This window comes from Barbatula barbatula, assembly GCF_947034865.1.
Source record: "Barbatula barbatula genome assembly, chromosome: 7".
In the NCBI taxonomy this organism is placed as follows: domain Eukaryota; kingdom Metazoa; phylum Chordata; class Actinopteri; order Cypriniformes; family Nemacheilidae; genus Barbatula; species Barbatula barbatula.
The window spans coordinates 18,793,229-18,812,596 of record NC_136770.1 but is presented as its reverse complement, the minus strand read 5'-3'; the positions used below and the strand labels follow the sequence as shown (position 1 = coordinate 18,812,596).

Genomic DNA, 19,368 nt, shown 5'->3' with positions numbered 1-19,368 from the left:
GAGATGTTCATCAAGGGGCTGGCAGAGAGGGGGGCTTTCTTTTGGAGATGTCCAGTTGAGTGGGAGCGGGGGCGAAGGGAACAAAGGGGCAGAAGCAGGCCGCACTGTTCCCACGCTATGATGTAATCATCCAGTGGCAGGGGGATGAGGGATCCTCCGTGATTTCCTGAAGACTTAAATGGATAACAGACAGAAGAACACAATAACAACTTACTTATAAACATCTTATTTATCTTTCTATTGTGAGAGTTGAAAGGCCACATGAAGCTCACGCTCTGAAGATGTTTTGGACGCTACGGTTAATTTGATTATGGAGAGGGCGGGACTGGACTTTCCAATGGCCTAGCTTCTAACTTCCAACAAACCAATCAAATCTTGCTGTATATTTTCTTCTCATTCCAGAAGCTTTTCACACTGTTTTTCACCGACATAGGGGGAAAAACACCATAGCAACTGTTCATGCTGTTTCAAGCTGACTTGAACAACCTTAAAGAGATATGGGTCATCATTTTTTCACCCTCGGGTTGTTCCAAACCTGTATCCATTTCTCTGTTTTGCTGAACACAAAGGAAGATATTTGGAAGAATGTCAGTAACCAAACCGATCTCATCCCCCATACACTCCCATAGTATTTATTTTCCTATACCATGGCAATAAATGGAGGATGAGAACTGTTTGGTTTCTAAAATTCTTCCAAATATCTTCCTTTGCGTTCGGAAGAACTAATAAACTTATACAGGCTAAAATGATGTCCATGCCTTCCATGTTCTTGACTTTAATATCTAGATATAGCTTTGAGATGTGTTTAATATTGTTATATTAAATGAGATTATCTGAAAGTCTACTGTTAAATTACAGTATCGTGACACCTAAACATTTTCAATAAATAATTATTAAATATGGCTAAATCAACCTAATAACTGTACCTTTAGTAACAAAACTGTTCAAATACTTTCAAGAGTAAGGTCGGGTTTTGCTCAGACAGAACCCTTTGAATACAGTGCTGTGCTTCCCATTTATACCCCATAAATATACAATTTATTTCTGATAATATTTAAACAGTCTTCTCCACATCATCCCTCCGTCTCTAAACGGCCATTCGTGGCTGCCTAAAATACCACAGTAATTGGAAACAGGTGTAAAGTTGTTATACTATACACATGGGAGGGCAGGTCTATATCTCAGCGTGTAGTTTAGGGAGAAACACAGACTCGAGTCACAGAGAGTGCAGCAGGGAAACTGGGAGACTTTGTCCCTTGTCTTTACTGGTCTCTCCTTGACTAGTGATGCCGAAATGAAACACAAAGGAGCAGAAGACTTACAGGGTCAAAAAAAGCTAAACAAGTGAAGGTCTAATTCTAGCTACATGAAGATGCATGTGTTATTAATAAGATGTAGGGCTTTGTTTTATAGGCAAATGCTTAAAGACATTGCACCATTTCAACCTGATAGCTTTTGCCTGGCCTTGACCGATAAATCAAATCGGATACTGACGATTATTTTTGTAACTGCTATGATATCAAAGAAGTCTTTCCTGGGAGGTGAGGTGGATGCCTGGCAGGAAGATGTTTGTGTAGAAAGAGATAGCTGCTGTTCTCCAGATGAGATTACTTTAACTCCTGTATGTCTTAGGGGGAGGCTTGTATAGATGACTTCTAAAGACAAATGCGTAATAGAAAGCTTTGAATCTTGTGGTATCTGTTAATGACTCATCTGTCGGCAACACTTCAGTCAATGACAAATATGTGAGATGATAAAATAGATGAATGTTTTAATAATCTTGTTGAAAAAACACGCCAACTTCCTAGACATCCATGTATGCGTGCTGGTTTCCTGTCATTTTGAAAAATGACACAATCATTTTCTTTTGGCAACTTAAAATTGTCAAGTATAACCAAACAACATTAAAAATGTGTGTTATACTGATGCTGCCAGATTCTAATTCTGCACACATGAAAGGCTGGTATCTCCTGGCTCTAAAACCCCTCTCACATGTGCATTTTTCTCCATCTGCCTTATCTCACTCCCCCTCAGACGAGCAGACCGCAAACCCATCAACATTCAGACACAGACCCACCATTTCTGGATTTTATGCTCCTGCAGTGGATTCCTTTGACTTATTTTGTACCTGCTTGTTAGAAAATTTGCTAAAGTAAAATAGTTTTATCAATATATATCTATGGGGTATATCTACAATAAATAAATAAAACAAAACCGTTCAAAGGTTTCTTTACACATAGCTTCTTCTGGATTCTCGATTTAGTGTCTCATTCAATCCAAAACATAATATGCCAGTATATTGACTAGTTGAGGCAATGGAGCCACTAGGGAGTTTTTCAGCATATTACATTTGGGTCATGACTTTTAGGGTCTCAGTAGGGAATTTGTGTACAAAATAGCTTTATTGACAGAAAGAGATATCTAACCGTTCATGTGTAGTGTAAGTGCACTAAAGACAATTTTGAGTGTCCACTACACCATCTTCTACACTGACCAGGAGCAGTCTTGACACATGGAGAATCATTCAAGTGCGATAAGGTGTGCTTACGTACCAGGCCTCCCAAAGCTCAGATTCATAGCTCTGTGGAATGTAGAGACTCTTGATTGATTGAAAGAAAAAAAATCCAACAGCTGCTTTACCTGTTAACAACAGATCATTTGAGCACAGGTTTCTGGAACGTTGAATAGTTTTGGAAACAAAAATAATGATATGAAGCATGATGATGATGCCCCCCAAAAGGATAAGTTTCTAGTAAAAATATGTCAGCCATGGTGTCTGTTTTCTTAAGGATTATCAACAACAGATTTACTTATAAATTTGTTTCAGCAGAAATGCGGCACTTTCACTCCTGTTGGGAGAAAAAATGGTTTCAGCAGAAATGCAGCATCACTCCTGTTTGGAAAAAATGTGATAAACGCCTCTAATTTGCGGTTTTAGTGAAACTTTAATGAGGGGCTTTTATGCCCATGTGTGGATTTAAACATCATTAATGATAAGAACAGCAATTTCGTTCTATTTTTAAAAAACACAGTTTATCGTGTTAAAATTTCCACCTCATTAATGTTCCAGATCTGATGAATGTGCATTGGATCTTTTAAAAACATCAAAGCCAGGGAAAGTGCTGGAGTGGACTAAATTAATTTTGCTCTATATTTACTTTAAAAAGGCAATGTATACATATGATCATATTTAACAATAACCGTGCACAATAATACATGTAAGATTTTTGCAATGTCAAATCTGAACACAGGTACAGATTGGAGATGCCACCTACTGGACAATTTATACATTTATAATCCACTTATGTCATAAATGCAAATGTTATAATTTAAATATTAGATATAAATATATTGAATGACATCTGTAACAAAATAAAGCATTGGCCCAATCTTAAACTCATCATTATTCACCGACAGCTGCACTTTTAAGGTTTAATGCTTCAAGATGTTTTTACATGTAACATAAAAAACTGAAACGGTGTTTCATATATTCATCTATATATTGAAAAGTAATAATTAATATTAATAATTTTAATAGAATAACAGCACAAGGGACAACGACAACTGCAATAAAAGTGAATCCAAAAAGTGACATTAAGTAAATAACTTTAAAGAGTCAGGTAACAGAAACAAAATCAGCCAAAAATTCCATTCTACTGTACGTCCAAAAACACTTACAGTAAGTGCTATTTGTTTAAAGCTTTATAAAATACATTAAAAAGCAGGGAGCAGTTTTATTTCCTTCAAGGAAAAGTACTATAAAATAAGTTACAGTACAGTGAATTTGTCTAAACTGACTTTGTTTCCGTCTTCCAGCCTTAAGCGTAGACATCGAAATATCAGAAGTACATCAAACAGGAGTAAAAAGATGCTTTGTTCTTTTATAAAACTGTTATTTGCCCCCATTAAACAAGCAGGAGGCCAAGATGTCAATAATTACATAAAATATAGGTGAACGTGTTCATTACTACTATAACACACACGCTCGCAGTCACGCTCTCACACACGGTTGTTCTGTACAGCTTTTGTTGTTCAAATGTTGCATATCGAATAACTTTCAGCTTTGTGCTGAAATAACTAAATTTCTGTTCCAATTACTTCATGGGCACGAATACAAAAAACAAAGACAGATTCTTCATATTTGATAGTGTGGCCTAGGGGGCGCTCACACGTCGTCAGCTGGCAGGGGAGGGATGTTGAATCTTGGTCGGGTAAAGAAAGCCATCTTCTCTCTGTATCAGGAGAAAATGACAAATTATACACACAGCTGTGGAAACAATAAGGAGACCACTCCAGTTAGCATTAATCAGCATTTTTTGTGAAAACTTTTATGTTGTTCAAACATGAATATGAACTCTGCAGTATTCAAGATCTGCCAACATTGCATCTTTGGTTATGCATTTTCGACATTTTTTGCAAGACTTAAATTGCAATATTGAAGAAATGGTTTCACAAGTTTACAGATGAAATTTTATTGTACTTAGAACGGGTAAATAAAAAAACAAACGAGAAATCATTTTAGAGTGGTCTTTGTGGCTGTATATTATACAAATGCATTTATTTAAATTATATTGTATTATATTATGCATTATAAATAACATTTTAAAGAGAAATGGTCTAATGTACATAATTTATCATATAGATTCAAATGTGTAAATATTGTAGTAATATTGTTAAAGCTAAAAGTAATTTGAAAGCAGTACGGTGTACATTTTATAGTTTTTTAAGACAAAGTTAAGTTTAGAATTATTTTAGGTTTTGATTACTCTCCTAACACTCGATATGAGGGACTCACTTGAACGTCTGCACAGGAAGGGGCTCTTTGTGGTTCTGGCCCCTCATTTGTAAAACCTCTTTAGAAGCTTTGCGCAACCTCCTCTCAGCGGCTTCCTCCTGCCTCTGCTCCTGTCTGCTCTGCTTAGACTGAGAAAAACATGCCAAAACACAGAGAGAAATTAAGAAATCAAAGAGATTATGAATTATAAATTTGACTCCAACATTTATAGGCATGTCATCTTTTATAGAATTCTTTTATTTCAGGAGAATTTGAGTCAAGAGACCTAAAAAGCCTTACACTATTGCTACAATGCTACAATACATACAGTGTGATATAGAACAAGAAGCCAGTACCTGTCTCTGAGCTTCACGGAGCAGGTTTCGGAACCGCTCGTCCCGCAGGGCCCAATGAGGGAGGTCCGCGGGACCGCGAGGACCCTGCATGGGCTCCTCCAGCCGTAATTTGAGTTCCCGCAGCGCCGCCAGCTCCTCGTTCAGCTGCCTCTGTCGAGTACGACAGGCCTGGAGGTCCAGCTCCAGGTCCAGAGAAGTACGTGTGGGCTGCTCAGCCAGAGAGGAGCGATGAGACTGCTGCAGTTACATCAAACACACGTCAGCACGACACCCTGATCCAAAATGTTACTGAGGAAAATGTGCGATGCATGTCATTTTAACCTGTTTATATCGTAGAGTTCTTCGTTCAAGAGTGTTTCTGATGAAGGGGGATTTCTTTGGTAGAGTGGAGCTGTCGCTGTCACTACGGTACAACTGAGAAACAGTCAAAACTAAGTAAATAGCTTTTCGTAAGAAAAAGGGGATATTAAAAACAGAATTCTCATTTTTCACAAAACAACTTCTCAAGTGCATGTGTGAAGCATGTGTTTTGACTTACCCTACAGACATACTGACTACGTGCTCCAGGCGAGAATGTCTGTGATCTCACAATTGTACTGCTGCGCATGAATGGAGAGCTGTGACCCCAGCGTCCTGCCCTCTCCTTCGGCCGCATTCTCATTGGCTCTGGAAAAACACCTTCCGTGTTGGTTGCCTTGTCCACCTGAAATATACACGAATCATATCCTTAGCATTTTCCGTAGGTTTTTTAAATGGAAAAAGTAAATGCACCGTTCCAAAATGTCCTTTCAAAATACCTTCACAACTGTATTTCTCTCCGTGGGCAAACAGCGCCTCCCAGAGGTCATGCAGATACCTTCAGTACACAGACCCTCAGGACAGGGAATGACAAACGCTGTACTGTTACTGCAGCCACTGTCCACCGACTCAGCCTGCCAACTCCTACACAGCAGTTAGACCAGAGGAACATACTTTATCAATAACGTTCTCAGACTGTCAAAATTGATGATTTGTTAAGGCAGTGAGTGTGGACCTCTCAGAAATGGCCTGTTCCTCCTTCCTCTCCAACTCCTCCAGCCCATCCTTACTCCTTTGTAACCCTTTCTTCATGTCCTCCAAATGAGTCACCACTGACAGCTAGATGAAAATGGGCAGCAGGGAGAAGAAACATTATTTTCCCAGGAAAATTTGGAAAAAATGAGGAAAATGATGTGGTGGGTTATTAAAATAATTATAGGAATGTATGCAACGAGTATGCTTTTTCAAAAGATCAAATGTTGACCTTTTCTAAACCTAAATTATTTAGCCTCCTGCACTTGAAAGTTTTTGGAAAAAGTTTTTTGCATGCTGTATACATGTAATAACATGTTTGATGTTATTTAGTTTTTTTCATATACTGACAGTTTACAGTCCAACTAATACACCTAAAATGGCTTAAATAAAAATAAACAATAAATCACACAAAGCGTTTAGATGGCTTTAAAACGGTGTGCACATTTTTAGAGTTACTTTTATGGAGATTTAACTGAATACATATGCGTGAATATTATCTAAATGTATTATTTTGTACAACAAACTAATTTGGAACTACGCAATGGTAAGTCTTTATAAAACAGCTTTTTAAAAATTATAAAAATAATTGTAAGCACAGGGAAACGACAAGGTTTGTGAAAGCGATTACCAATTAATAAGAAGGATATTTGGAGGGATTTCTGGCCCTCCATATGTCAAGATGTGTTCTATTCTCACCTCAGCTGGTCCTTGTCCTTCCTGCTCCTCTTCATCCTTTATACGACTGGGCTGACCGAGGCCTCTGTTCTCAGGCCTGTAGTTTTGTATTCTATGGATCTGCAGTTTGTGCCATTGGAAGATCATTTCAGTGCCGCCTGCGCAGTCTGTCAGCGAGACCTGAGCAGAACCCTGAGACACAAGATTAGACTAGATTCAACTTTATTGTCATTACACATATACAAGTACAGTGTAACGAAATGTAGTTTAGGTCTAACCAGAAGTGCAGTTAGCAAGTGCAGGATATACAGTTAGAATAAATACAGAATACAATATGAGAGAAACAGGCGTTGATCGGATTAACACATTATTCTCACAAGACTGTGAAGAACTCTGAAGCAAAAAAGCCAACAGGCCTGATAAAATGAACCAAAAATAACATACAGCTGCCTAAAAAATAAGAGACTATTTCAAAGACCATTTTCAATTCTTCTGGATTTACTATTTTTTTTAAAGGTATCCGTTTAAATAAAATTATTATGTTTGTTTAATTCTGTGAAAAAAATATCGAACAAAATTTTTACAGAAAATTAAAACTGGAGAAAGAGGCAAAAATAACAGAAAATATGCCCTTTATTTGTCCTCAAATACTGCAAAGAAAACAGGTTCCAGATTCTATTTAAGCAATAAAACAGTAATATTTGTACATGTATGTAGAACAAGCTAAAAAATATATATATTTATGTGATATAAAAACTCTGATAGAATAAGTTTATCACATGTGTTTAGCCATGCTGTCAGTCTTTCACATTGCTGTTGCTTAATGTCACATCTGAGGTTGGATTTCGTTGGAATTCAACAGATATTCGACTGGAATGGCCACAGTACATGTAGAAATTCGGATTAAACTGCATAACATTTGGAATGTCTTACCAGCAGCTCCTCCTGAGTAAGTGGTCCGACAGCACAGAGGTTTAGCTGTAAGGCATGGGCCACGGGGCCTCCGGCACTCAGGGGGATCCGAAAACCTTCATTAAAGCTGAGAAGAGATTGAGGCTCCTGGGCCTTACAGCAGTAGTATGTGCATGGCCGACTGGAGTCCACTGGAAGAACATGAATCTTTACAAATCTGAAAAATAAAACGAGTAACTTTTTTGCAGGGCACATCACTATTACAGAGCAGTGTGAGTATATGAAAGGACAACTTACACTTTGCATCCACCTTTAACAATGGCCTTACTTAAATTTCTCATCTGAAGGACATGCAGCAGCAAAAACATGCCACTGGAATCGTATCTGGAAAAGAGCAGGCGAAAAGTAAAAATGAATAGTGTGTTATGTGAATGGTGGGTAAACGCGTACGTGTTGATGCTTACAGAAGGCCAAGCTGAATCTGAACCGGCTCTGAGGGTGTGACATCTTGAGCAAAAGTAACTTCATCAACTTCTTCTGTCCTGCTGGAGGTAAGAAAAATGATGTTAAAGCCACGCTAAACAATTTCTGCTTTCTTATTCATCAACCTAAATAACTGTTGCAAAGGTGGTTTCATCCTTAAATGGATGGTTCGCCCAAAAATGTTAATTCCTTACTTACTCATCCTCGTCATTCCAAACCTGTATGACTTTCATTCTTCTACAGATCACAAAAGAATATCTTTTGAAGAATGTTGGTACCCAAACACTGAATCCCCATTAACTCCCATTGTACGGACGCAAAACCACTGAGACATTTCTCAAAATATCTTGTTTTGTGTTACACAGAAAAAAGGCACATACAGGTTTTGATTGACATGAGGGCGGATAAATGATGACAGAATTTTTGTTTTTGGGTAAACTATCCCTTTAAAAAGAGAATCTTCTCCAACCTTCTGCTCCAGGCTTCAAAAACTCCGCTATCTGTCGCCAAAACGTCTTCGTTCACTCCTGCAGACACACGTCTCGCTCTTCTGCTGGCCCTGCTTGCACTTTTACAGCGCAGAGTCACTCCTATACAGAATCACAAATACAGTATGTAAAAACACAAAACTACTCGATACGTAAACAGTCAAAATTACCACTATATCTCTACCCGTGGAGCTATATGTTCCCAGGAGACCTCCATCACGATAGTTCTTCTCCTCCAGGAGATGTGCAGCACCTGGGCCTCCCACTTCTACTTCCCCAGGAAGAGAAGTTTGTTGAATGTTTTGGGTCTGACCACGCAGGCCTTCCAGAAGCCCCCTGCTGGCCACTTCCATGTACTCCTCAGTCATCTGGGCCAGAGGACAGTCCTGTGGGGCCGAGTGGTACGGGGTGTCCATGGGGGAGCTGGGAGGGGAGAGGGAGGAGAGCGAGGAGCGAGAGGAGAGGGAGGTGAGAGACTGCGGTGTGTCGTGTGAGCGTTTGGGGCCGAAGGAAGAACCGTCCCTGCTGTGGGTCTCTAGGGGGAGAAGGTAGCGGAAAGACGGGTCTGGAACATCAGAGCCACACTCTGGACGCTCATACTGTGGCAGGCCGTAGATGTCCGTGAAGCTGACGGAGCTGAGAGATCCACGGCTGGAGGCTAAGGACCCACGACTGGAAGCCAAAGAGCCACGGCTGCTGCTGGATGACACCGTCAGGTTACTGGCTGAGAGACTATACAAAAAGAAATGAAGATAAATATGGTTTTGATGTTGATTTATTAAAGGGATGATTGCCCAAAAATGAAGATTGCTTTTTCATTTACTGATCCTGTCATGTCATTTCAAATGTCATTTTGATTTTCTTTCTTCTGCAGAACACAAAAGAAGAAGATATTTTGAAGAATGTTGGTTCCCAAACAATATCTGCCCCATTGACTACTATTGTATGGACACAGAACCACTAAAACCACAGACGAAAGTAGTCATACGTTCATGAGGGTTTAAACTCTCTGTGTGTGTTTGCGATTTACCTTTTTAGCTGTGAATGTAGATACGTGGTGATACGGGTGGCCTCCTCGAGATGTCTCATAAGTACATTTCTCTTCTCCTGCAGTAATATCCTACAAAGCACATAACCACATAACGTAAAAATGTTACGGATTTGCCACATTTAAAAGGGGCTCAATCATGTACATCATAAACATCTCATTCTACCATTTGTGGTTCATAATGTGATATCCAGAAAAGTCATACATATGTAGAGCACAACAGAAAAACATGCAGGTGGGTTATGGAAGCCGATGCATATTGAGGCAATCTGAAATTACCCTTATGTGTCTCACCTGACCTGGCACAAACACATCTGCGGTGCTCAATAGGGATATAAGGGCACCCGTATGTACTAGATAACGCGTTCATAATTCTACCGCCATGTTGTGGATAGAGGTATTTCCTGTTTACAAAACTTGATCTTCTTTGTTCAAGATTTTACCATTTTTATTTTTTCATGATGAACCCTTTGACTTGCCATATATCCTAAGTCCAAACATAAATTTTTCTTCTAGGGCAGAAATAGAATTGCTGCATTCATCTTGTTTGCAAGTTATCATGGTTTGAATGTCATGACATTTTTGTAGATTTATTGATATCATTTTCCAACAGGATGGGTGTGCTGTAGTGTTACAGAATCGTACAGAACATTGTAAATTAAAGGAATAACTCAAAATATAATCTCACTGGTTATTATATGTCTTGTGATGAAACAACATATGACAACTAGTCACAAGACGCAGGGCAATGAGATCTGAAGTAAAAAATGTGTTATTGTCGTATTTTAAATGAATGCTTGCATATAACTGCTGTCCTTCTGAAACCTTGTATCGCCATCATTTGTGATTTTTCTTTTTTTGCCATGAATCCTTATTAATAGTCACTCTTTATGTCCGTCACTGGATTTGGCAAATATCTAACCATTAAAAAGTATTCAAGTGCTCAACTTTGCCAACATAGTATTTAATCATTTAAAAATGCAGTTCCTTTTCATGAAAAACATTGAATTTGGACATCCTAGGTTTCAGAAGGACAGCGACGATATGCTTGTTGTACCATTATAGTTTCGCTTAAGACACGTATTGACGCACTGGACCTGTTTGTATTACTATATTATATGCATATGAAGTCACGGATCTTTTTTACAAAATAAAAGTCTTGTCCATCTTGTTTGATGCATGCGTGTGGGTAACTATTTTCATTTTGCCTCGAATTTTCGTTTTAAGGTGAACTATTCCTTTAAACTATTTTACATCAAATTCAATATGTCTCAGTTAAAATATATAAAATGACTCTGGTTATACCTCTGATTGGCTCCCTGACTCTGGACAATCTGGGCTTTGTGCACCTCCTCCTCGAGCTTTTGTTTCTCCTCCTGCAGCTGAAACAGAGTCTCTGGTGAATGTTTCTGCTGGCTGAGCAGAGTGATCTCCTGCAGTAGAGCTTCTTTCTCTCGCAGCAGCTCCAGACAGTCCCAATCCCTGTCAGCTTCTGCACGTCCAGACCAGCTCTCACTGTCCAACTGAGCCAACTGATGCTGAATACTGGACATCCTAGAGAGACACAAACAGCATTTCACACAGAGAGCATAAACTCTATGATTTCACACTGAGGCTAACATACAATTCTGCATGTCACCAAAATAAAACGGCAAAAAAGGAAAATATATGTTTTTATAAGTGAAAATAATGTTTACGCGTTTTGGAGTTCAGACATTGTGAGTCAGTCAAAGAGAGCATGCAAGTTTCCACAGCTTTCTCGCTCACTCCCTTCACATACCCTCCTTTCTGTCCCTCTCTCTCTAATGTCATAGCTGGCACGTTGCATGTAGTTCTGTTGCCATGGAAACATGCATCTTGTATAGTGGCCTGCATGGGTCCAACAGCTAATGGACCCATATCTCCTAAAATATAGAGGAGTTTCCAACTACAATGTAGGCCACATCAATCCACCCGTGCACTTTAATACAAGACAAGCTATTATAATCTTAAGTATAATCTAAGTTACATTTCTCAAAATATCTTCTTTTTTGTTCCACACAAGAAAGAGTCGTATACAGATTTAGAATGCCATAAGGGAAAATAAAATATGACAGAATTTTTTGTTAACCAACCACCAAGCAAAACTCAATTCCATAGCAAGCAACTGTGCTCCAATACAATTATTACTGATAACAGCACAGAAACACCGAAAGCACAGAATCACCCTGACAACCACATAGACTACCTTAGCAACAACATTGCTTCACCTTGACAACCACATAGACTACCTTAGCAACAACATTGCTTCACCCGGACAACCCCATAGACTACCTTAGCAACAAGCATCGCATCACCCTGACAACCACATAGACTACCTTGGCAACAGCATTGCTTCACCCTGACAACCACATAGACTACCTAATCAACAACATTGCTTCACTACTCAAGACCACTTCATTTACACAGATGTATCCAGTTCGTTGCATTATAATAAATAGAAAAACAAATAAAATATAAATCTGTTTATAAGTCCACTTACTTCTTCTTTGCCTCCTCATACTGCCAACTGAGTTTTACTCTGTCTCCTAGTAATGAGGATTCTGGGGTGCCAAACTGTAGGAGAGAAGCAACCATGAAATATTATTGTGCTTGTATAAAATAATAATAACAATAATAATAAGACTTTTTTATTGTCAAAACTTTTATCTCATAAATTGTCGCTGACAAACCTCTCCCATCAGATCCGTTTGACAGCCAGTATCAGTGCATTGTTGAACACTACAGGAGTCACTCAGCGTTTCTGCATTGTTGGCCACCTCATTAATGGAGTCGCAGAAGTTCAATGTCAGCTTGGCCAGGCTCTTTATTCAATGAAAAACAAAGCGACAAATAATACAGTATTATTCATCAAACAGGTTCTATCTTGGAACACAAGATGGCAGCACCTCACTAAATAAACCCAACGTCCTTTCAAGTTGTTAGGTCTTAAAGGGATAGTTCACCTAAAAATGTATATTCTTTCATAATTTCATCAGCTATATTTGTCTAACCAAACCTGTGTGAATTTCTTCAATACACATAACGCAAAAGAAGATTTTGTGAGCAATGTTGTAACCAAACAACATTGGATCCTATTGACATATATTGTATGGACACAAAACAACGGAGGCATTTCTCAAAATGCTGCATCTTCTTTTGTGTATCACAGGAGACTGTGAATGGTCTTGAATTACATTTGAGTGTTTTGAGTAAACTGTTCCACAACAACTCTTTCATGACAGTATCTATGGACGGTGTGTAGCTGACCTGGATGAGGTCCTGCCTCTCCTTCTCGCCGGTGCTGATGGTCTTCTTAATGCTGCGCAGCTCGTTGAAGATGGCCTGCGCTTCATCTAATTTATAGTTTGTTTGACTGCTGGACATTTTCCGGTCAATTCTGTAAAAAAAAGAAATTCCCTCTTATACACACAGAAATTATACAGAATACAGAAAACTTAAATATCGTTTGTTGTAAATGTGTCACAGATTAATGCAGGCTACAAAAAGCAAGGTTTTTTTTACACAAAGACCTTTCACCATGGCCATGAACAGACTGCATCTGGATGTTTATATTCACAAACACTAAATATAGTTTAAATAATCCTTCCCACCCATCTCACTCAACTAATTATTAAGAATTCATCTAGCACTGACATCAGGGATTATTTTTGCCAAACAGCGTGGTACCAGAGCCAGGAAAAGCAGCTATGAACCACCATCTAATTCATCCAATATCATGCTAAGGCCCATTCAACACCAAGAATGTGATTGGCTGTCAATGCTCGATCATTCATCAACTGAAAAACTTGCTCTGAAAATGATACCAAAGATATTGCTCCTCTGTAACATCATCTTTGTGATGTAAATTAAATTTTAAATGAAAATTGACTGTATAAATTAAGAAAGATTGAAGGAAACTGGGAGATAAGAGCAATAGATGTGAGGTTAGATTTATTAAATCTTATCCTGTCTAACACACGGTTTAACCATTTAGCTATGTTGAAATAATATTGTTTTAACTTAAACCAGCTTCTGGTCTCGAAGGCATAATAATTAGGCGAGTGAAACTGGAGATCACCACGCTGAAACCCTCCCGTCTGGGAATGTCTGTGGCCAAAGCACTGTGGGATATTTATCCTCTAGAGCAGGGCTATTCAATTAGTTTGTCAAGGGGGCCAGTTCATGAAAAGCACCCCAAATGAGGAGCCGGAGAGATATGGTTTACAATATGAGGGAGGACACAACAACAACAACAAGAAATCCGTTTTTGTTTTTCCCAAATTCCTGAAATCTGTGTTTTCCGTCTTTTACTATACAATAGTAATATATTTGCCCACATGATAAAATACTTCAGTATACGACTGTATTCACGAATAAACTATTCAAGGAAAACCTGCAGTAGATACGATGAACCATACATGGAACAATTAAAATAGAAACTACTTAAAGACAGAATGCATGATTCTGTTCAGAAAAATTCTTTTGTCATGCTGGTTGGAAATCTCTTCGCATCCTGATAGGAATTAAGCAGTATAGTGGTCAAATATTTTTGGTCAAATAACGTTTATACCGGTCTTTTGGACTGATAAGAATGTATTGGCGTTTGGAGGAGGCGTGGCTTTGGAGGGTGATTATAAGACGCCCAAGCAGGCTTTTCTAAATTGAAACATGTTCATTTGTTGTATTTTGAAACTGCAATACCAAAAAAGGGAAAAGTCTGTACAGGTTACCATTCTAGAAACAAGAGCATATGAAGAGTTTGTTTCCAAAATGAGATAACTCCTTTAAAAAAGTTTTTATTGTGCTAGTTAGCTGTATTGTTTTATGTTATTATGGCTTAAAAAAACCAACCAACTGCAGATAGATTGATATTAACTGGAATGCACAGTAAAAAGAACATGATTTTAGAAATGATCTCCTTTTGGAAATAAACTCTTCATATACATATTTTCCAGTATGCACAGAAAGTCAATATGTCCAATAATTGATTTCTCCATACTATTGGACAGGGCAAAACTATGACTTTGAGAATTTAGATTAAATGGTCACACAAATTGAAAGCATGATCTTATGTTTGAACATCAGCTGGTTTGTGGTATAGTGACTGAGCTCTTGCCATAGCCCCCACTTCCTCCAGGCCACCGTCTTCCAACAGCAGGTACTGTCAGCTTGCCTGCCCTGCCTCTTCCTCTCCACCTCTCGACACAAGTAGACCTTTGTTTTCCTCCTCCAAACCTCCAGCCCCAACCTTTCACAAACCAGCCTGACCAGGACCCGAGCCTTAGGCTACAAGCATCTGCCCAACCCTCCCACCCAACACCTTAATACACTACTGACTGCTGAGACAGAACAGACATGGCTGCCAGTTTTTATAAGACAGAGGGGGCAGAGAGGATGAGAGGGAGGAGATTATATAAAAGGAATGTAACTGTTTTAACGACTAACATTTTTTTTTGCTTTTGAATAGATCAAAAATTCCACAGTGTGTTGTTTTTACTGTTCTTACGGTTAAATGTTAAAAACAGAGTAAAGAGTTAACCTTGCTATTCTGGGAGCAACGTAGTTGTGTTCTATCTAAAAGATAAGGGCCCTGACTGAGATGCAGGAAGCATGGAGGAATTCGCTGCCAGATATCTCTGTTTTTCAAAATGCTTTCAAGCTCTTTTTGCCCCCTCCTCGTCTCTTCCCACCCCACCTCTCTCTCACTCTCTCGCTCTCTCTTTCGGCCCATTTAGCTCTTCCTGCCTTGGCAACCCACAGTCAACTGGTGCATCCTCTTCCTGAGGTGGAGTCTCCTTTTTCAGACACACAAAGATGGGAGTTCATGTAAAATCCCAGCACACATTCCCAAATCTTTGTGAAAAAATGAAATGTTAAACTACTGTAAAGCCATCAACGAGCCACCGCACCTGATCACTGAAATCCCAAATGAAAATGTACAACAAAAATACTTCTAACATGATCCAAAATAGTTTTGTGCTGCTTTTGTATCATTGTGGCCAATTGAGTTAGATTGTTTTCCATTTATGAAAGCGAATAGTATAGCTGTCAAGCAGTATTTCCGAGGCATGATTCCAAAGAGTTCCGACTTCAATTTCAGTCTGTGCTTCCCACAAAGAGATCATATGGCTTCAGAAGACTTGGGATAAAACTTGGAACAACTCGATACATGAGTCATATGGACTTCTTTTGAAGATTTGGTCCCCATCAATCCCATCATTGTTTAAGAGACAGCATCTTATACATTCTGCCAAACCTTGATGTTCCAATGAAGCACTTATGGGTGGTGACATAAGGGCAGGTATGTGATGACAGCATTTTCGTTTTGAAAACTTTTCAAGACATTTAACATGTGAGGAAGGATGGAGTTTAACTCACTCCTGTAGCGTCTCCACTCCCATTTCCTTGTACTGCAACTCCTGCCTCATCTGAGCAAGCTCCTGTTTGAGTCTGGAGAGCTGTGGACACAACAGTCAATACACATCAAAACACATATTGGGATTCCCACCACCGTAAAATAGTTGAGTCATCAGCAGAGAGACAAGTCTAATATTTCCCGAACCGCCCAACACACATACAGGAACCTTGAACACGCACACAAAGCCCTCCCAAAACCACAACCGAGGAATGTAGGGTCATTTAATATACAGTTAAACCACCCAGATACGAATACCCATACTGTGGTAATCTGCACACAGAAATAAGAAGGCCATAGTAGACAAAGTATGACATATAATATCCAGATTTCACATTTCACTTCTAGCTCTATATTTATATAATTTTGTATGTTATTCTGGCAATGTCTTTAGAATGTGCAAAGTATTTTTATAAGAAAATATATACATTTTAAAGGTCTAGATCGGAATTTATAGCGGCCACTAGCCGTGAATTTGAGAACTGCAAACAATCTCTCGGTCCAAACACGACGGTGGCAACCACAGTGCAAAAAGATGTGGTCGGCTGTGACAGCATGTCTTCTGGATGAGATCATGCGGGCATTAGAAAGACTGTAGAAAGAGCGATGTATTATTAATTGCATAAAATAAAGGGTCTGTGGATTTTAAAGGCGGGGTGTCCGATTTCCAAATTAAGCTTCTTTAGACGAAGTCGGGCCAAGTTCCAAAACAACCTTGTAGCCAATCAGCAGTAAGGTGCACAGTTCACAGGACGGACATCAGTCGAGCCGAGCGCTGACGAAAGCGAAAGATTGGGGTAGGGGTGTGTTAGATTTGGTGATTTGAAGATCAACAACGGCTAAGAAATCGGAAAATTATACTTAAAATCTAAAAAGAAGGATAAAAGTCAGGCAGGAGCGTTAATTTTACAAAGAATTTCCAGCAGAGATGCGTTAGGACCCGCGGTACGAAGGCTTTTAGTGGAGATGATCATAGATATCAATGGAGATCTTACGTCTAAAAATCACCCCGATAGAGGTTCAGTATGTGGGCAACATTGTTTTTTTTTGTTTGTTAGAAAAGGCGTCAAAGGCGTTTGATCTGACGCAAGATAGCAGTTAAGAGTAAGTTAGTAGACGTTTTTCCCCCCTTTGTGAAGTCATGGACAACCGCGAGAGAAAACGCGCTTTGTAGTGTTGTTTGTCCGTTTAGGGCTTCTGTACAAAACATGGCAGCAAAATCAATGTATGTAGGCCTGATCTGCATGTAGATAGAAATAGTTTATTCTAAGGTAATAAAAACATGTCTGTCCGTTACGTAAGGTCTTAATACACCTATGAAGACATTGTTTTGTATATTATATTGCATTTCTGTCAATAGATCAACTAAAAAAATCCCATACCGAGTATTGAGATTTAATACAATTTAAATCTAAAGTAAAAATGTAGTAAAAAAGCATTTTTGTGCATTTTATGTAATTCACGCATCCCAAAATTGTCACCTGGAAGCTTTTTTATTATTCATTTTACATTTAGTCATTTAGCAGACGCTTTTATCCATATGTATTCTATGAGACACAAAAAGAGAAGTGATAACACAATTTTGAGTATTACTTCTTTCGTGCCAGTAACATTAGCTTCAGGGGCGGGGTTAGGGGAGGGACGTTTTTCAAATAATTGTTTTTGTACAATTAACAATTATTCTCCTTGTAAAATAGTTACGAATTCTCATGAGATCAGGTTGAAATGAAGAAGCTCTTTTTTTTGTGGTTCGTCGGAAAAACAACACCAGAGGGGTATGAAACATTAGAGGTGAGCGCAAACATTTTGTGGGTGAACTAATCCTTTAATATGTGGATGTCAAAGGCAAATTGTCTTTATACACCGGGCATGGCAAAGTTCCTGACACAATAACACTTCCTACAGCACAGCACAAATCAAGAAAGGTTCAGTGAACTCCATCACAGAAAAGTGAACCGCAGTAAACCTAAACTTAGGCCTCCGGTTCCCAAAGTTATCCCCATATACATACAAATACACCCTTAACACAGCACATGAGGGGCCCTGCCTCCCCTTGGCCTGACGTATGAAGCATTGTTCTCAGAGGATAATGACTTACCCGCTCACGCCTACAGGCGATTTCCGCTTTGATTTGGTCAGGGTCATATTTTGCATTCGAAGAGGAACCAGAATGAGCTATGAAAGACAAAAATGAGAGAGAAAATCATTACAGGAGTAGGGAAAACTAATACAGGCACCATAAAATGAAATGTATCCATGAAGATCACGAACTGTTCTATCAAGAGTTTGATAGCATTAGAATATCAAACCGAGCGGCATATAATAATGACGCAAAAATGTTTTACAGTACTAAAATAATTATTTCAAACCAGTTTTGCAAGTAGCCGATTCATCTTAAGGTCATTTTTGGTGGTTGTATGATCAGTTCCCCTCAAGTTCATACAGGTAGCAGGTGTAATTTATGTCAATTATGGCCACCAGAAGGTCTCTAAGCACTTTGCCTTCATATCTTCCTTTTCACACCATGTTTAGATTGTGGAGTACTGTGTACAAAAACTGATGGTATTTGTTAGTACCATGTCCTTGTCATCAAAGCCCAAAGTCATATTAATCCATGACATTCCTTTGTACGTAACAGGTCTGAATGAATTTCAAAAGAGGTGTTTGAGTAAAAGTAAAACTGTTGAATGGCAATAGGAAGGGAAGTAGAAGGTGAAAGGAAAAGGGAGGGGTGTGCTGGGAGAGGAAGGGAGGAGTGCATGGATGTATGAGCGAGGAAAGAAACAAATTCCAGCCAATGAGTGACACAGAACCAAGCCTAGAGTAAGAATGACTTCATTGAACTCTCACACAATATGACTAACGGACTGGTACGGCTTTGGATCTAGCTGAATCAGCAATGTGTGATCTTTAAAATGCAATTATTCATTCCTAATCACCATGTAATAACCAAATCATTTTCCAAGCACAAGCATATTAAATAAGAAAAGAATAAATGCTTTAATTTTGGAACAAAACAAGAATGTCATTAAAAAACTAAATCATCTTAGGCGACCTCAAGAAAACCTTTTATTTATTTTTGACAAATTGTTGCATATACGATCCGGAATTTTCATATGCGGTTTTTCGTATTTGGCGTTCGT

General features: G+C 38.8%; 1 protein-coding gene across 1 annotated transcript in view; it reads right to left on the bottom strand.

Moving 5' to 3' along the window:
• Window positions 1–2,929: 2,929 nt before the first annotated feature.
• wwc3 (WWC family member 3) overlaps window positions 2,930–19,368 on the bottom strand; it is a 31,836-nt gene continuing 15,397 nt past the window's right edge. The window contains exons 4-23 of the mRNA XM_079461216.1: window positions 18,324–18,400; window positions 16,189–16,268; window positions 13,078–13,207; window positions 12,501–12,632; window positions 12,311–12,384; window positions 11,095–11,343; window positions 9,772–9,861; window positions 8,926–9,473; window positions 8,723–8,843; window positions 8,235–8,315; window positions 8,068–8,154; window positions 7,792–7,987; window positions 6,880–7,050; window positions 6,164–6,267; window positions 5,928–6,072; window positions 5,669–5,833; window positions 5,452–5,544; window positions 5,131–5,367; window positions 4,796–4,923; window positions 2,930–4,232 (exon numbers count right to left, since the gene is read on the bottom strand). Of these exons, the coding sequence (XP_079317342.1) occupies window positions 4,166–4,232; window positions 4,796–4,923; window positions 5,131–5,367; window positions 5,452–5,544; window positions 5,669–5,833; window positions 5,928–6,072; window positions 6,164–6,267; window positions 6,880–7,050; window positions 7,792–7,987; window positions 8,068–8,154; window positions 8,235–8,315; window positions 8,723–8,843; window positions 8,926–9,473; window positions 9,772–9,861; window positions 11,095–11,343; window positions 12,311–12,384; window positions 12,501–12,632; window positions 13,078–13,207; window positions 16,189–16,268; window positions 18,324–18,400 (2,975 nt within the window). The 3' untranslated portion in view covers window positions 2,930–4,165. The remainder of the gene's footprint in view (window positions 4,233–4,795; window positions 4,924–5,130; window positions 5,368–5,451; window positions 5,545–5,668; window positions 5,834–5,927; window positions 6,073–6,163; window positions 6,268–6,879; window positions 7,051–7,791; window positions 7,988–8,067; window positions 8,155–8,234; window positions 8,316–8,722; window positions 8,844–8,925; window positions 9,474–9,771; window positions 9,862–11,094; window positions 11,344–12,310; window positions 12,385–12,500; window positions 12,633–13,077; window positions 13,208–16,188; window positions 16,269–18,323; window positions 18,401–19,368) is intronic.